Genomic DNA, 18,419 nt, shown 5'->3' on the forward strand with positions numbered 1-18,419 from the left:
TACATAGGAATTGGAGTTTACAGAACACTGAAATGTGATGGGAGGAAAAAAGATTAACCACATTAGGCTAAGGAGGAAGAGGTAAAGAACAGGAGAGGGCAAGAAAGGCCCTCCGGACCAAACAGCACCATTTAAGGGCTGAGCAGAGGAGAGGAAGCATGAAGGGGATCCAGAAGGAGCAAAGACTCAAGGTCAGGAGAGAATATCGGCACCAAAACCAAAACAAGAAGAGGGTTTCCAGAAGAAATGTGCCAAATACTGAGCCAAGAGTGAGATAAAGTGAGCATTTCTGGGTGTGTGTAAGGAGAGCACTGTGTAGAGGGAAGGTGGAAAGGGGGGAACAGACCACAGTTACAGCACAACCAAGTTCATTTGCAGGACACTGAAGGAGAACTGTTAGGCAGTTTGTCCCCAAACTGCTTTCTCGTACCAAAAGCAGTCCCAAGGTGCTTATCTTCCCAAATCGCACCCAGCTCTGAAGATGTGTGATAACTGAAACCTGAGAGTTTCTGAGGTCTCCACGGTGATTAATGTGCTCATTTCCATGGTGATACTTTTTGGCACTTCACCTAACTCTCTTTTAAAGGTAGAATAAGAACTAAGTAGATAATTCCCTCTAGTTCAAAATCTCTCAGGGAATCAAAGTTGTCATGACTGGGCTCAATTCCCTCAGCATCCACTGCTGGCCATTCCAGAGCAGCCTTCCCAGACCACCTGACTAACCAGTAGAGGGGCCCAGGAAAGCGCCCAGCTTCCCTGTGGAACCCAAAGGACCAGCAGAAGATGTGAGGCAGAGGCAATCTCCTCCTAGGACCCTTTCCAGGCCTCCGGTAAAGCTCATCCCGTAGGCAGTAACACACATGGGGCAAGATGCTCTCTTCTTAGTCAGTGTCTACGTCCAGGGTCAGATGTGCTTCCTAAGGCACACCCCTTACCAGGGAAAGGAGAGGAGGGGAGTGACAGTGCCATCAGATTATTTATCTTCCCCCCACCCTTTTTTAATAGAAAGAGGAAAGCCATTCAGAATCCATCCTTCCATCACTTGGGCATATTATACATTAAATCAGTATCTCTGCACCAGATTTTCTTTCCCGCTGCAGGGCTGTCCTCATTTCCCCAGAACATTCCCCAATTACCATCTCTTCCAGGAGTATATTCCAGAATGTTCCTGCTTGAAAGAGTTCAAAAGGAATAAGCCTCTCAGTCACTAACACATGTTAAGATATGCATGGCATTATCCTGGGTTCTGCTAAAAATATGTTAATTAGATGTAGTCTTTGTCCTCAAGAAATGTGTAATCCAATACATGAATTCCCTCTCCCATCCCTGCCCACAATAGTGAGGAAATGGCCCAGGTAGCACCATCCTGGATCCCCACAGTCTGCCTGAGCTGAGGGGAGGGGGGGTGGCGGAGTGGGCTTCTGTCTCTTTACCTCTAATAAGTTTGGTGACCATATTCATCAACCCCAGTAAGATGCATAGCCCGAAGCAGGAGTTTTTCAAGGAACTAAATGGTGCAGGTTCATTTCTGCAAAATTTTAAAACAAATATATCTGTCCAGAGACGTCTTCTAAAATGTTTGTAGGAAGCTTTTTTGGTCAACAATTTATTAAGTAAAGTACTTGCTTTCAGTTATATCATTTAGGGAATTGCTGCAAAATATATGGAGTTTCAAGATAGTAAGAGACAACTTGTTCTGGTTTATGGTATTTCATGATTGTTCTGTTGATGCCACCAGATAATTCCTGTAATACACACTGTGTATGTTTAGAGAAATATAATCTAACAACAGTATAGCATGATTCTGACTGTCCTGGACATGGCTAAAATGGGTTTACTTAGTTTAGATCAGCAGTTTTCATATTCAGTCCCTGATTTCTATTCACCTTTTTTTATTGGTGGTTGTTTACAAATGTCTGTCTGAATAAATAAGGGCCAGGGTAGCTAACAATAAAGAACAAAAGGTAATTTAAGTAAAGATAATGTGAATTCAAAAATCATTAAAGATTTTTTTCCTAATTACTATTTCTTTGGAACAATTTAAACTTCTATTCAGTGTTTTTACCTTATCTGTAAGTACCACTCTGGGAAGTCATGTATGTCTATTAGAATTAGAAAAGCATATGTCTGTCTGATATTGTTAAAACAACAACAACCTTAAGGGGAACAAGGAAACTCAATATTTGAAAGCAGGATTGGGATCACTTTCATAGATTCCTACATTTTTAAGAAGAAAAAAGGCTAAAGCAAATTATTAAAATGTGAACACATATGGCCATCAGTATTAGTGTACTACTGTTACTCTTATCAATAATAAAACACTATCTTCATGTGAAAGCTTGTGGGAAAATCTGAGTTGAGAGAATAAAGGTAAAAACATAATACTAAATTGGAAAAATTATGCTGAAAGGGATAAGTGTGAAATTTATCAGTCAGGTATAATATTAAGACAACTGCTTATATAATATGTGTAAGTCAAAACTAAAAAAGAGGAACCATTTAGTCCAGTTTGAGGTAAAGAACCTAAAAAAAATAGTAAGGTCAATGCAGAATGTTAAACTGCAGCAAGAACTGGTGAAACAAACAAGAAAAAATGTTTTATTTTACTTTGATGTTCAATTGGACTTTTGAATACAGGTTGGGTTAACCACTAGAAGGTATAAGATCAGTAACTAGTCAAGGAGTCCATAACTTTACATAGTGAGCAGTGAAATGGTCATAAATAAATCAGGCTCTGCGAAGGTCCCTGTGAAGGAGATGCCTGTTGTCTAAATCTAGCTGTGATCTGTGATGTATTTTGGCTCCCTCATCTTAGGAAGAAATCAGGAAATGAAAAGGCAAGGGACACTGGGTGGAAAAAAGAAAAATAAACAGAACCTATACTTAAAGGTTTGGTCTTGGTCTGAGTGCCATGAAACAGTAATTCCATTAAAAAAAAAAAAAAAAGTCAACCAGACAAAAACCCACCCTGAGTAACTGAAATCCTATAACTACATGGAAACTCAGTGTGGAAGCTACTAAGGCATTTATGAAAATATCCTAGAACAGTCTTCAGCATGCTTGCCATCAGATCTCCATGTCTCCTATGTTTTAGACAGTTCCTTTTAATGGACCATTATTTTAATCTTCAGAAAGTTTTTTAAATTGAATATAGCCTGAGCATCTACTTATAAGGGGTTGTGAGTTCCACAAGCAGTGCCATCCCTTATGGTACCCACTGAGTGATGCTAGAAGGTCCAGGAAGCCCTCTTATAGGCCTGAAACTGCCAGTCACTGACTGGCAACAATGCCAGACAACAATGGAGGAAAAGCAGGCTTCGACATCATTCACACCTCTTCTATCAGGGTGGATGATAGGTTTAAATGTCAGGTAATCTAGTCAATGTTTCTCTAGACTTTCAGATTTACTCGTAACTTTTAAAAATTAACCTGGGATACCCAACACAGAGGGGCAAAGAAAGTACACAAAAAAAAAACTATTGGGTTGGCCAAAATGTTTGTTCGTATTTTTCCATAACATCTTACGAAAAACCCAAATGAACATTTTGGCCAAGACAATACTTTACAATCTACTAGAGTCTTTGCTGCTTAAAAAAAAAAGAAAGAAGAATGGAATTTAAAGATACAAGGAGTAGTAGAAAAAAACAAACACTGAAACATGGCAAGAGCAACTCAGGCTGACCCACTAAAAATGTGGTCTAGAGGATCTTTTTTTAGTGTTTTCCACCTCCCTTTAATCATTCCTTTTCCCACACATGATGTTTGCTTCCCGTTCACCCACTAACTCTCAATTCCCCAGGTAATTTTCTTCTGGGTCCTTTTCCTGAAGGTCCTTGTCATAAGTAAAAAAGTAGGTATATGTTAATAACATGCTAGTATTTAGCTAAAAACTAAACTTTCAGTTTTAGTGTAAAGGGATGCTCCTCTCAGGAATATCTGCATTTTGACAGAAAGAACAAATTTCTAAGAATGCAAACTTCCAACCCTATAGCAAGGCATTAGGGAAAGTCAAGTGGAATTTGGGAGCAGGAGTGTTCTTCCAGTGCCCCCCCAAAACCACTCCAAACTGGAGGTCAGCAAAGCTCTGATTCATTTGTTCTATCTCTATTAAGACTTCACTGACTAAAGACTACCTAGACATCCAAATTCAACACACTTAATTTTTTTAACATTGAAATACCTTTAAAGAAAGAAGTTGCCAAGGTCTTATTCTATATTACTGATTATCAACCAGGGGTAATTTTGCCCCCCCAGACAATATCTGGAGATATATATGGTTATCACAATGGGGTGAAGTGGGGGGCAATTGGTGCCACTGTCATCTACAGGGTAGAGGCCAGGGATGTTTCTAAGCATCCTACAATGCACAGGACAGCTCCCACAACAAAGAATTAGTCAATCCAAAATGTCAATGATGTCGAAGTTGAGAAACCCTGCTCTTACATGATTTAACTCCTATAAAGTTGATATTTAAATGATTAAAAACATTAATGCCAGTGAAATTACTGTGCCCATGGTAAGACTAAAAATGACCATAATTGGAAGGATTTGCACTATTTTCTAAGCATTTCTGGAACATCTTAATTCTGGCTCTGAATTATTTAAATTACTTTTTCAAAACAGTCAATTGAATAAAATGAAGAGTCTTTATATAGTTCACAAAAGTTTTTCTATTTTGGAAATGAGAGTTTTGATTAAAATTGGCATTTCTGAAACTCTAATTGCTAGTTATTGCTGGGGGAAAAATATTTCTAAGACCAGCCAGATGGGACACTTCAAGATAAGAAATTATAAGCCAATGTTCATATTCCAATCAGAAGAAAAATTCTGTTTATACATTGTTAATTCTGCTTAAATAGTAAGTAATATATTTCTTCAATTAATTCCTAAACTGCTATTAACTGGCTAGCTAATTTTCTAATATTGGGTTTAACTCCCCCAAATCTTTTTAGATTATTAATAAGCAGAACAGCATCTTTATAAGAACACTCTGTATATCAGGGACTCTATAAATTCTAACGGAATCAGATTGGTTTCTGATTACGACAGATCATATCTCTTTGTAGATGTACAGTGTGCCCATAGAAACTTAAAATGTCCATTTTTCAAAACCCATTTCTGACTGAAATATAATGAAGTGTTTCAGTTTACATGCCCAGAACCAGAACAACAGAAATGTCTTCTTGACATTAACACTTAGTAAGTCTTTGGAACATGACCTCTACCTCTTTGGTAACTTCTGCTCTCCCACATCAGAAAGCTCCCTCTCAACCCTTTGTCACTCCCCTCTCTTCTTCCTTTTCCTTTCTGCCATTTTGGATGGGAAAGATTTACAGTGGAGGAATGTGAGGAAAACCATAATGATTCCTTCTGCCATCCATGAGACTAAAAACTGTCCCCAAACAGGAAAAGATGGCCAAGTGAAGGCTTTCATTTACTGAATTCTATCTCAAGCCCTTCCAAACATAAGACTCTTCAAGCCATATACACACACACACAAAAAGTTGTTTTTTGAGGGTTTTGCTTTTGGTAGATTTATGGAACTGTTTCCTTTTATTCAACTTTGCTGAAAGCCAACGAGAAAGAACTCTAAATTAAGGTACATCTCTTACTAGTTGCTTGGGTTTGACAAATAAAGCAATCCTCAAAATCAAGTAGTGTGCACTTCTTTTAAAAGCTCTATTTGTCTGACATAATATAACAGCAAGATGGCTAGGCAAATAAATGGCATTACTTAACATAATCCCTTAATGTTGTGCAACCAACCTCAGGTCTCATTGTTTTATCGCTTGCAAAGAGTTTGATGATAATAAAGTTGATTGTTAGTGTGAAGAGATAAATTGTTCAGTAGTTAGAGTTGTTAATGAAAGCAAAAGAACACAAAAGAGGAAAAATAGGTTTTAGCAGCCCAAATTCATTGCTAATTGCTTGTGCATTCATTATAGGCTGACCACGGCTAATTACCTAATTAAACTAAAGCTCTGCTACCTTAGAGGAATTTCTAGAGCTATGATGTTGGTTGTCAATTACCTCAGCAGGTCTGATTGAAATGAGTAGTTAACTCAAGGCATGTTTTGCTTTTCCCAGTAGCAATACACGGCACTCTTGTTGCATAATATATGCTTAGAATGAAAAAAAAAAAAAAGTTTTCCTTAAAAAATTCTATGGAACCTTAACAATAACGGTAAACCTTATTTTAAACAAGAGCTCTTGCTCATTTTGTTCAATAATTTATATTCAGGAAATATCAAGATAATCTACTTTAGGTAGACAACACAGACACAAAGGAGAAATCAGGTATCACTGTATGCATGTTACTGAGTGTCTAGTCACATGCTGTTTTTAAAAATACATTTTAGGGCTTCCCTGGTGGCGCAGTGGCTGAGAGTCTGCCTGCCAATGCAGGGGACGCGGGTTCGAGCCCTGGTCTGGGAGGATCCCACGTGCCGCGGAGCAACGGGGCCCGTGAGCCACAGTTACTGAGCCTGCGCGTCTGGAGCCTGTGCTGCGCAACAAGAGAGGCCGCGACGGTGAGAGGCCCGCGCACCGCGATGAAGAGTGGCCCCCGCTTGCCACAACTAGAGGAAGCCCTCACACAGTAAACGAAGACCCAACACAGCCATAAATAAAAATAAATAAATTAAAAAAAAAATACATTTTAAAAAGTGTCTTTTGTGATGCTCTGCAGTATTTCACAGGATGAAATTATACTACTTAATTTTATATAATATTTTAGATTCATAAGTTTTTTTTTTTTAAAGCTGGAAGAAAAGTAGTAAATCATCTAGACTAAATTATTCGTTTTATAAATAAGGGAACCAAGGTTCCAAGAAGTGAAATGACTTACCCAAAGTCACGCACTGGGTTCCTAGAACCAGGAGTACAACTGGTATCCTGCCAGTCTATTGTTCTTTCTTCCTTGATTCCTGCTTTCCACTTTCAAATTGTACCATCATTTCTCAGGCTTCCTCTAAATGCTGTAACAGAGCATCTAGTTGGACAAGGTTTTTGGTTTGTTTGCTTATGTTCAAAAGGCTTTGATTAGTAGCATTTTACTCCTCCAAAGAAACACATGTAATACTGTCCCTATTTATTTCAAGTCAGTCAAACGTCTCAGGACGTATTCTAAGGTGAACACTCAAGGGAGCAGATGTTTTTAAAAAGTTATTGTTCGCCTTGCCCAACTAAAAAGGAAAAGATGATAAACTTATGGTGGATTTTATTAATCAGAGTGTTCAAGCAATTGAATTGCACCCGATATATTGTTCCTAGGGAATTTGATCCTAAATCAATGGACCATAAATCATCAAGCAATATTTACTAAGCATCCCTTGAGAAAGGCATTTCCCAAGAAAGCATGATTTCATTCTCAAGAGTTTTCCCACTTCCCTTGATTCTGGGCTATGGTGCCTGTTCCTTGCAAGGACACAGAATTCTGGAACCCTCCTCTGCCCCTTTCGCAGCCATTTTTCAGGTAGGCACCAGCAATGAATATCCACTTCTTTTCTGCCAAGTTAAAGAGGATGATTTTCCCTTTCACTGCCTCTTGAAGATGAACATCAACTGTTTCACTACTTGCGATTCAAATCCATTAATTAAAATAAATATAAAGTAAAAAACATCTCTCTTTCAGCCAAGAGGAAAAGGACAGATGGGGAAGCGGAGGAGGTGGAGATACCTCATGTCTTCTTAAAGGGAAAAAAAAAAAGGGAAAGAAAAACAAGAAGCATGAAATTGGGGGAAAAAGTTAATTAAGAGAGGTAAAGGGTGTTTAGATTTAATTTACAGTTCAGAACTATTTTGGGTCTTATAATAATTGCACTACTTAAAGGAGAAGAGGAAAACCTCTCTAATATCAAATTGGTAAGGGGAGTGTTAAATCACCTCCAAAAATGGTGACTCCTGGCCTTTGGCTATGCTTCACCCTGAGCATAGCAAAAACTTCTCTACAGGGCTTCCCTGTTGGTGCAGTGGTTGAGAATCTGCCTGCCAATGCAGGGGACACGGGTTCGAGCCCTGGTCTGGGAAGATCCCACATGCCGTGGAACAACTGGGCCCGTGAGCCACAATGACTGAGCCTGCGCGTCTGGAGCCTGTGCTCCGCAACAAGAGAGGCCGCGATAGTGAGAGGCCCGCGCACCGCAATGAAGAGTGGCCCCCGCTCGCCGCAACTAGAGAAAGCCCTCGCACAGAAAGGAAGACCCAACACAGCCATAAGTAAATAAATAAATAAATTTAAAAAAAAACTTCTCTACATTATTGACTTGCAAAAGCCGCACCTTTTTTTGCTTCCCCCTCAACCTCTCTCTGCATGCTCCCAATTTTTAATTTCTTTCTCCCTTGCCTCCCATTGCCTGAAAAAAGACACTGGCAAGGAAGAGAAAAGGAGTTAGTTTAAGTCCTTCTCCATCCCAACCCTACATTCATCAGTATGTAGAACCACACAGAAAACAAAGCTATATCACACAAAACAACCTCTGCAATTTTTTGGTGCAACGTAAACACCTAAAGTCTGACCTGAACACTACATACTACTGGGCCTGGCATACTTAACGGAACAGCCCATATACCAAAGTGATCTGATTTCAGATAACCACGCAAAGTTAAACCAGAGTAGAGTGGAGCAGAGTTACTTTATAAGACCTTAGTGGAGATGGACAGAGCTAAGAGTTACGCTGTAATAATTTTAGATAAATGAGAAGAAAGAAAATACGTATGTTTGCCATGCCTAGAACTAGTTCTTCTGCCTTCACAACTATTTACTTTTTCTTACAACTTGCCATTCATTCATAATGGATGGAAAAATATGCTAAATTTCTTAAAAACTGAAAGGAAAGCTACAATAGAAACCCAAAATATTTCAAATATAAATAAGTACAACTGAGTCCAAAAGTAGAAAAAATTTTTATCAATTTATTTATCATGTTCTATAGCAAATTAAAAGGCAGATATAGGAGTAAGTTGGCAAGAGGTACTGGGAAAAAAGAAACCTTCCTGCCCACTTTAAAAAAACTACTAGCCTACTGTAGGCTAGGAACACTGAGCATTTGAGAATGTCAGTACTTTTGTACTCTTTTGACTGGGTCCAAGCGTGACCAAAAGAGATGGACAAAATGAGTTCTGAAAAATGATTTGAGGGCTTCCCTGGTGGCGCAGTGGTTAAGAATCCGCCTGCCAATGCAGGGGACACGGCTTCGAGCCCTGGTCCGGGAAGATCCCACATGCCGCGCAGCAACTAAGCCCGTGCACCACAACTACTAAGCGTGTGCTCTAGAGCCCACGTGCCACAACTACTGAAGCCCTCATGCCAAGAGCCCAAGCTCCGCAACAAGAGAAGCCACCGCAATGAGAAGCCCGCGCACCGCAACGAACAGTAGCCCCCGCTCACCGCCACTAGAGAAAGCCCGCGCGCAGCAACGAAGACCCAACGCAGCCCAAAAAATTAATTAATTAAATTTTAAAAAAAAAGAAAGAAAAATGATTTGAGAAAAAGTCAGAACGTGATCTATCCCATGAATTAAGGAAAATAAGTCCTCATAAAGAAGAGGGCCAGGGGAAGAAGAATGAAAGATAAAATATAAGCCAAGTTCCCAAAGAATGAATAGATCATATAAATGAGCAGGTAGAATTAAGAAAAGATATATATGTGTGTGTGTGTGTGTGTGTGTGTGTGTGTGTGTGTGTGTGTGTGTGTGTGTGTGTGTATGCATGCATGCTGGGGGCTCTTCCAATTCTTCTTGCTTCCTGATTAATTAAGCAACTGTTAAAAAAAACCCTCAGCTTTACTCATGCTTCTGTGTGCTTCCCTCATTCCTAAATTTAATAGTTAGATGTGGGCAGGAGGTGAGATTTCAGCTTTATCAGTCTTACCTATCACCACGTAGCTGTCAGCTCATGAAAAAGAATATATGCGAAGAGAACATACTTTAAGAAACAGATTGCCAGAGCAACAGCTCATCAGCAAGCCCTGCAGCTCCACCTACAAAGCAGATTCCTAATCTTTACGCTAGTGTTCTTTTCTCTAGATTACTGCCTTCAACTGGGCTTTCTACGCTGTTACATCGCCCCCCACCAATCTCTGAAAAGCGCAAAACAGATCAAGTCATTCTCCTGCCCAGTGCTCTCTGAAAGCTTCTTACAACACTTATAATCCAACTCCCTACCATGGCCCTCAACTCCCTGTAACACCCCAATCAGGGCCTATAAGGCCTGTGGAATATGTCCCTTGCCTACCTCCCCAACTTCATCTCCCTCCAGGAACTCTGAAGGTCACTACATAGCCTATCCCCACCAGCCTTCATTCTTGTTCCCAATTATACCAAGCTCCTTTACATCTGGTCAAAGTCATGGTCTCCAATACTCTGTTTGACATCCTTAGGGCTATTTTCCTAGTCTTGGAATGCTCTGACCCCAGATTTTTCCACAACTGACTCCTTAATATTCAGAACCAAACATTATCTTCTGGTCACACCTGACAACTCAGTAAAACACACACACACACACACATCACACCACCATCCTGTATGTCTTTATAAACTCATCTCTGAAACTATGTTGCTCATTTATTTGTATTGTGTAACAACCTCCAACCCCAAAATACACACACACAGACACACACACACACACACATGTAAATTCCTTGAATTCCAATATTCTTTGCCAAATCCTCAAAGCCTAGAACAATGCCTGGTACCGAATAAATACTCACTATTTATCGAATGATAGATTCCACCTGTCCCAAACTTTTCCCAAATCTTGTTTCTGTCTTGTATTTCTAGCTCTTGTTCACTATCACTTCTCTTTTGTCTGTTCTCCTTTCTGAATGTCTTTTGGTCTTCATTCTGCTTACTGCAACACAAAGGAAAACAGAACAAGGAGCATAAAAAGAAGGACGTTATTGGTAATAGAAACCCAGTCAGCCTATGTTACTGGCAGTGGGGCATAAGGCCAAATATTGCAAAATGCTTCTTAAGGGCAAAAGCCATTAGGATGGATCTCATCCATTAGAGCAGCTCTTAAGGACAGTTTCAAACAGGAATTATGGAGGTAGCCTGTCTGTGGCCTAAAAAAAGTACCATATGCTTTATGGACACTCAGCAGTTCTTAAAAACTTTTAATGTGCAAAAGATTCAGATGAAGATTCTGAGATGATCTGAGAAGCTGCACTTTCAACAAATACCCCCAGGTGATTCTGATAAAGGCAGTCTTAGGAAACTTTGAACTCTCAGGCCAAACAATGAACAGCAAGGACCTGAGGGATGGTATTACCAGGTGAATAACTAACCAATAAAAATAATCTTTTTTCTTTAAATCTCTACCTTGAACCTAATTCTCAAGACAAGCAAATCCCATTATTTGCTCAATATTATTTAAATTCATTGGTCCTTACAGCTTTTAACAATTTTGAAAGTATAATAATAGCTACTATTATGAGACAGCTACTATGGTATCATCAGTGTTTTACACATGCATCTTAATATCTCATTTTATAGATGAGCTTCAGTTAAATAAGTACGGACAACTATTAAGAAGTAACAGATGTGTTAATAAAGTCTGTGATCTATGGAGTCTACACCTCCCACTAATTATACCTTAATAGAAATAAAATCAATAAATAAAAATCCAGATTTTTAAATGAATAGAGGGCATTTTTTTCTCTTAATTTAAATATTCCTCACTTTAGAAAAAGATTGCATGGGATTTCATTACATGAACTTTGACAGTACATTTAAGTACCTTAACAATGGCATGGCAACCTCTGAAAACGAATAAAACTTGAGTCCTTTTCTAAAACAATCACCCTCTCAATCGAAATCACCAAATATTAAGAACTGGTTATTTACAGATCTAGCAGTGGTTTTCAAACTGGGCTGATAATTAAGAATCACTTAAGGAGCATCTTAAAAATAAAAATTCTGGGCTTCACACCAGTTCTTCTGAATCAGAATCTCTTGGGTTTGACCCCCAAATCTTTATTTTTATAATGCTCCCCAGGGTCTTCTGATGAGTAAGGAGAGTTCAGAATAACTGTTACCCTAACTCCAGATTCTACAAGTAAATAAACTGAGGATAAAAAAGGGTAGAGTCTGCTAAAGACAGACAACTTTAAGTAGCAGTAAGTAGCACAGTAGGCTGGAAAAACAATATCCTAACTCCACATTTAGTGCTTTTAACACCAATTCAAGCTGCCGGTTTTGGTAAAACTGTACTTATTTCTGCTCTGCTTAGGCCCTGTCAATTATTCGCTATCCTCTTGCAACTTATTCCCTCATCTGCAAACTGGGAATAATAATAATGCCTACCTCTTAAGAGTTGCTGTGAGGATTACTATAATATTCATTAGATAATGTACTTAACACAATGCCTGGCAAATACTGAGTGCTCCTTAGATAGGTTACATAGCCCACTAAAAAAGCATGCCTTTTTTTAACTGGAGAGAATTTACTGCACCACTCCAATTACAAAACGAGTAAGAAACCCTTATTTAGCTTTGGAAATCCAAAAGGACTTTAAGCTCAGGGTAAGGTTAAGGTCAAGAGTTTGCCTGATTCTCCCACAACAAGGTTTCTCACAGGAAGCCTCAGAATCATCTAATGAACCAATCTCTGGATGAAGACCAGGCATCTGTATTTTTAAAAAGCTCCCCTCCTCCCCTAACCAAGTGCTTCTTGGGCAATCTAAGGTTTGATAACCATTAGTATACAGAATCGGTGACCACAGCAAATAGCCTCTCAAGTTCCCCCCAAAAAACTATCGTACTCTGTAACCAGAAGAGCAGCGTCATCAGACCCTGATGCAAACAACAGCTGGGGACGGCTGGGTAGAGTAACTGTGGTGCTCACCAGGGACAGTCTCGACCCTCTCATCTCCTCAGAAACTTAGGAAATTACGAAAGCGCGGTCCCGTAACCCCTGTGGCAGACAGTGCCGCCTGGACGGCCACAAGGAGCTAAAGTTAACTCAACAGCCTCATTCCCAAGGCTAAGGCCACAGGAAAGTGACCTTGGAACGCTGACCAGGCCCGAGCGGCGTCAGAAGGTTAACGACCCCCTTGCCTGGTTCCTTGAGACTGCCAAGAGCCTCCACCACACCACAGGCCAGACGCCGGAAGTGCGTCACACCAACCTGCTGAGGAATGCCGGGAGTTGTAGTTAACTGGCTACTTCTCTGGTGCCCCAATTCGCCTTTCTTCAAACAAGCAAACACCTTGGGACCGTACTAAAGGTCGCTTTATGACCCACATATCTAATCCTTCCCTTTTCCAGCTGACAAAGGGAACTCTCTGAGAGCGCATGCGGAATACCGGACTACAAGTCCCAGCATGCTCTGAAAGGCGCCGGGAACGCCTGAGCACCGCCGTAGGTGCGGGCCGCATGAATGGAGCTTCGGGCGTAAGGCAAAGCCTACCACCGTTCGCGCGGCCGGTACCTGGTCCCGGAGCGTGAGTGCGGGGTGTGAGGCGTGCGCGTGCGCGCTCAAAGGGAGCGCGAGGCGGGCGCGCCCGGCCGTTGCGGGCGCGTGGCCGCTGAGGTGGGCGGCTGTAGAGCCGCTCGCCCGACTGGCCGGTAGTTGCGGGGCCTCCTGCCTCGCCGGGTGTTGCGGGCAGCCGTGGCGGCCGCCGGGGACCGCAAGGGGCGGAGGAAAGCTGGGGGCGGAGGGGGCCGGCCTCGGCACGCAGAGGAACAGCAGGGCATGCCCCGAGACAACATGGCCTCCCTGATCCAACGGATAGCCCGCCAGGCGTGCCTCACCTTCCGGGGCAGCGGGGGCAGCCGCAGCTCTTCCGACCGCGGCGAGGCGCCAGGCCCCGAGGCGCCGATGTCGCAGGGCTTCCCGGAGAACCTGAGCAAGCTGAAGAGCCTGCTGACCCTGGTCCGCGCGGAGGACCTGAACATCTCCCCGCGCAAGGCCACGCTGCAGCCGCTGAGGCCCAACCTGCCGCCAGTCACCTATATGCACATCTGCGAGACAGACGGCTTCAGCCTCGGCGTGTTCCTGCTGAAGAGCGGCACCTCCATCCCGCTGCACGACCACCCGGGCATGCACGGCATCCTCAAGGTGCTCTACGGCACCGTGCGCATCAGCTGCATGGACAAGCTGGAGGTGGGCAGCGGGCAACGGCCGCGGGCCCCGCCACCAGAGCAGCAGTTCGAGCCGGCGCTGCAGCCCGGGGAGCGGGACGCGGTAAGGCCGGGTGTGCTGCGCTCGCGGGCGGAGTACACGGCGGCCAGCGGCCCCTGCGTCCTCACGCCGCACCGGGACAACCTGCACCAGATCGACGCTGTGGAGGGGCCCGCCGCTTTCCTGGACATCCTGGCCCCGCCCTACGACCCCGACGACGGCCGGGACTGCCACTATTACCGGGTGCTGGAGCCTGTCAGGGCCAGGGAGGCCTCCGGCTCGGCCTGTGACCTGCCCCGAGAGGTGTGGCTCCTGGAGACCCCGCAGGCCGATGACTTCTGGTGCGAGGGGGAGCCCTATCCAGGTCCCAAGGTCTTCCCTTGAAGCCGCCGGCGCCCGGGATTGGTGGGCCGAAGACATGCCCTACTCGTATCTGGGCTTGGCTGGCCGCGTCCCATCACAAGGGCTCTCTTCCTTCCCCCAGGCCTGGGCGTTGGATCTACTGGAATGGGCTGTAGCCGCTTCCTCGGGAGCCTTGCGAAGCGCGGCGACTGGACTGCAGCCACTGGGCACCGTTTTGGGGGCGGAGTAGGCGGGGAAGCTAGGTTGTTTCCTGGCTCTGTCACTGCCACTGGGGTTTTGATTTGTGGGGAGGGGGCAGGGGTCTTATTTGAAGCGCTTCCATCCTCAAGCCATAATGAAGTTCCCCATCCTATACAAAATACACTAAGTGATTTTCTCCGCCCCCCTCTTTGGGTAAATAGGGTTTGTTTTCCACTTAACGTCCTTAAGCCCTTTTACTCCTTATTGTTATAGTTCTAACTTACTGACTTTGCATGACCTAGTGGTTTGAATTGTTTTTAGTTCAAGTCATTGATAAAAACTATTTTTAAAGAGATGAGCTACTATTTAAAGTGAGCTGTCCGGCCTAATTAAGTCGTTGTGAAAATTAAAACCATTTTTCCAGAGTTGGGGGATTACCCCCAAACGTAACGATGCATGTAGAGGGCAAGATTTATTTTCTTTCCTCCCCTTGCCCAGTAACCACATCTGGGTTACTCTGGCAGCATCTACTAAGAAATTGAAGCACCTGCATATCTCAGTGACAAATGGCCACTTAGAGCTTCCCGATGAGTCTCCAGATCTCTGAGTTGCGCAGATTTCTTGTTGCAGATTCACCTTTAATGCAAAAACTGTATTATCCTCAAGTGACTTTTTTTGTCTTAGTGTACTTTAAGAAGTAATAGGGTAATTCTGTATTTTCTAACCATAAGATTCAGAGGAGCTGAATCGGTATGCTTCCAAACAACTGAATGTAAAACACCCTTAGCCAGCTGTTAAATTCTGTGCCCATATTTACTTCCAGTATTTTCCTGCAAAAGTAGAGGAAAATGTTCATGACTGTTTCAGATTCTCTCAGGAGTTCTAACGTTCCAGAGGGCTGCTGATTCCAGCTGTGTTGTTGGTGGCAGGGTTCTCAGAACCCTGTCCCTCAAATAGGAGAGAGCCAGTGCTTGCTTCATCTAGGGTGAGTTTTCTGCAGGAAGAGAGAGGGGCACAGATGATCAAGGCTAGAAAATTGAGAATTAACTATACTGCTGGCCACTTTAGGGCACCAAAACTTGGGACAAAACACTTCCCACTCCCAACCGCTTGAAATGAACATCTGTGGTGTGACTAGTTTTATTTTTGTCCTTTTAATTGGCTGAGCTTTACCTTGTTTACAAATGTATTGACACCATTTGCTTCAGGCCAAGGAACACTCCTGTTTCCCCCTTTTTACTATTTATAGGACTCTTTTTTCCACAAAACTTTTAATAAAAACAAACTGTAGAAATAAACACATTAAAATTTGTCCAGCTGTTGTCTAAGCCCTCTTGATTGACTTGCCCATGTGGCAGTTGAGTTCTAATATCTGTAATAAAGGGAGATTTGCTATTGGTGGGAAGTGATGACCCTGTAGGGAAGCAGTATGTGCCTTTGCCTCTTTCTGCACACTGGGTTAGAGGCCCAGAGTGAAGGAATATTTGTTCCCAAATTTAAAAATAGAATGAAAAAGCAAATTCTTAATGACTTTTCTTAAAAAACAAATTACAAAAAGATGCTACTAAACATGATATGCCACTGTGTTGTAAAACCTGACACAAGCATAATGCATTTCTTCCAAGTTTGCTAAAATTGTTTTATGGTAGTGTCACATTCTGGTGTGGTTTAGTATACCTTGGGGGCAGTTTGAAGCAGTTCTTCAGGCCATTCAGTTTGAAATTAAATTCTAGATATGCAAATGATGATTTTCTTTAAAATTGTTCACAAAATGGGTTTTTTTCATAGCACAATGATGAATGTGTATGGTTATCACATACCTACCTGTTTTGAATTATATTGTAGCAAAAAGTTGATCAACTTACAACAATTGTTGATAATGATGTATAGGTTATAATACAATCTGGAGTACATTAAACCTACAAAAACTCATGCTGGCAACAAGACAGTAATAAAGGAGAAATTGTTTTTTCAAACTTCATTATAAGAAATTTTTAAGTTCTCAAGTACAAGCAAGTTGAATGAAAAAGACTTAAGGTGCTTTTCAAAAGAGTAACTGAAATTATCACAGGCCAAAACAGCAATATATCTCTCTAATTTAGTTCAATAAGAACAGTGAAACTTTTGGTTCACTAATAATTCTGAGTAAATTAATGGTGAAAACAAAATTAACTTGTTTTAGTGAGCCACTAAGGAAAGAATATTCTTAATACAAAGACAATGTGGTGCAGAAAAGCCTTGCACCTTTCTGCATAAACTGTTAGATGTGACTGCTGTTGTGTTTCCATATATTCCTGCAATATGGGTAACAACTGTGGGAAAAAAGTTGTCTTCTACAAAGACTAATGAGCACAATGATACTAATCACTTTCTGTTGAATAACAAATGCAATAATTGCCTCTCATGGGTGAGAAGTTGTCTAATACTTCTAAAGCTTTTTAATTCTCTGGTTATATCAATTCAGAGTGTTGTATATCTACCTACTACTTTATGAGAATTGATTTTTTTATTAAGCCTAATTTGCATGGATTGAGTTTACACCAACTGCTGTTTATCAGTGAAAATGGTGAACCTTTTTTTAAAGTAATGTGTGTTTGTCAACAGGAGTGGGTTATCTGATCTTTTAATGCTAACAGCCCTTAACTTCTCCCAAAACTCACAACTTATGTTCCTTCTTTTGCATTGTTCCCTTGTAGGTGCCTTAGTCTAGGCATCGCAGGAGGACTCTCATCACTCATTTATTCCAAATGACTTGGAATCTTGTGCTCTAGCTCTACTGTTCAACAAAAAAGCAATATATCTTTAATTCAGGGCTCTGCCCATTGCTATTCAACTCTAACCTGAGGGCAGTGCCACTCCTGTAACTCTCCTGTTCTGAATTCAGAACTTCACGTCACAAACAGAAGCTGACCATTGATTATTCCAGTGCAATGAGTGTCAAAGAAGGAAATCATTTGTTAAGCCACATATAGATACTGAATCTTCTGATCCAGGGATGTTTACATTTCTAGATTAAAATCAGTGTACTTGTGGAAAATAAAGTCATTTTTGAAATTGTTTAGAGGTAAATCTTATTTGATTATTGCAAAAGGGAAAAGGAAAATATTACTTGCTATGATGCCTACATTTGAATTGCTGTTAAACGTTCACAGTCTGTATAGTAAGATTATGTTGTACTAAAAACTGGGGGCCTTCTGCAGATTCTAAAGTCCAAATAATAATATAAGCTTAATAGTTTATCTCCCTGAGTGTGATCTTTGAAACAGCCTGATTGACAAAACATCTGAAATTATTTAACATGCAATCATAACTATTTTGCTGCAACGAAAATACTCCTTTTATATTTAACCTGAGGAAAATAAGCTAGTGTAAGAAAACAAAAATACTTTCATTCATGGAGGAAAGAACCTTTGGACTTAAATATTTTCTTGTCTTTCCTTTTTCTGTAAGATTTATTTAATTGTAATTTGGATTGGCAGCATTTTAGGCACTTGTGATTATACTGACTATTCTTTCCCACCACCACCCCCCCAAAGTAGTATTGAACTGTTAAAGCATCACTACAGCCATTTCTAATATATGCCAAACAGTTTGCCTTAATTTCATTAGCAGTTAGGATATTGAAATTAAATAGCCTGGTTTATGAATAATTGGAAACCTTATTTAGGTTTAATAGACCTATTTTTAATGTGTACTGAACCATCTCAACTGCATTATGATCTTTAAGGAATTACTCCCCAGAAGTTTATTTTTAAT

At 41.4% G+C, this 18,419-nt stretch overlaps 1 protein-coding gene and 1 long non-coding RNA gene across 2 annotated transcripts in view; one reads left to right on the forward strand and one right to left on the reverse strand.

Moving 5' to 3' along the window:
* LOC103018355 (uncharacterized) overlaps window positions 1–13,089 on the reverse strand; it is a 140,264-nt gene extending 127,175 nt beyond the window's left edge. Inside the window, exons 1-3 of the long non-coding RNA XR_450064.2 lie at window positions 12,843–13,089; window positions 10,709–10,848; window positions 6,848–6,977 (exon numbers count right to left, since the gene is read on the reverse strand). This is a non-coding gene — a long non-coding RNA (uncharacterized LOC103018355). The remainder of the gene's footprint in view (window positions 1–6,847; window positions 6,978–10,708; window positions 10,849–12,842) is intronic.
* Window positions 13,090–13,253: 164 nt separating this feature from the next.
* On the forward strand, window positions 13,254–17,722 carry ADO (2-aminoethanethiol dioxygenase). Its single transcript, XM_057530402.1, has one exon. It carries the CDS (start codon window positions 13,692–13,694, stop codon window positions 14,502–14,504), a length of 813 nt encoding a protein of 270 aa, XP_057386385.1. The 5' UTR covers window positions 13,254–13,691; the 3' UTR covers window positions 14,505–17,722.
* The last annotated feature ends 697 nt before the right edge of the window (window positions 17,723–18,419 follow it).

This window comes from Balaenoptera acutorostrata, chromosome 16 (genome assembly GCF_949987535.1).
Source record: "Balaenoptera acutorostrata chromosome 16, mBalAcu1.1, whole genome shotgun sequence".
NCBI classification, from domain to species: domain Eukaryota; kingdom Metazoa; phylum Chordata; class Mammalia; order Artiodactyla; family Balaenopteridae; genus Balaenoptera; species Balaenoptera acutorostrata.

Coding starts and splice junctions, on each gene's coding strand:
- ADO (XM_057530402.1), top strand. CDS start 13,692: ATGCCCCGAGACAACATGGCCTCCCTGATCCAACGGATAGCCCGCCAG.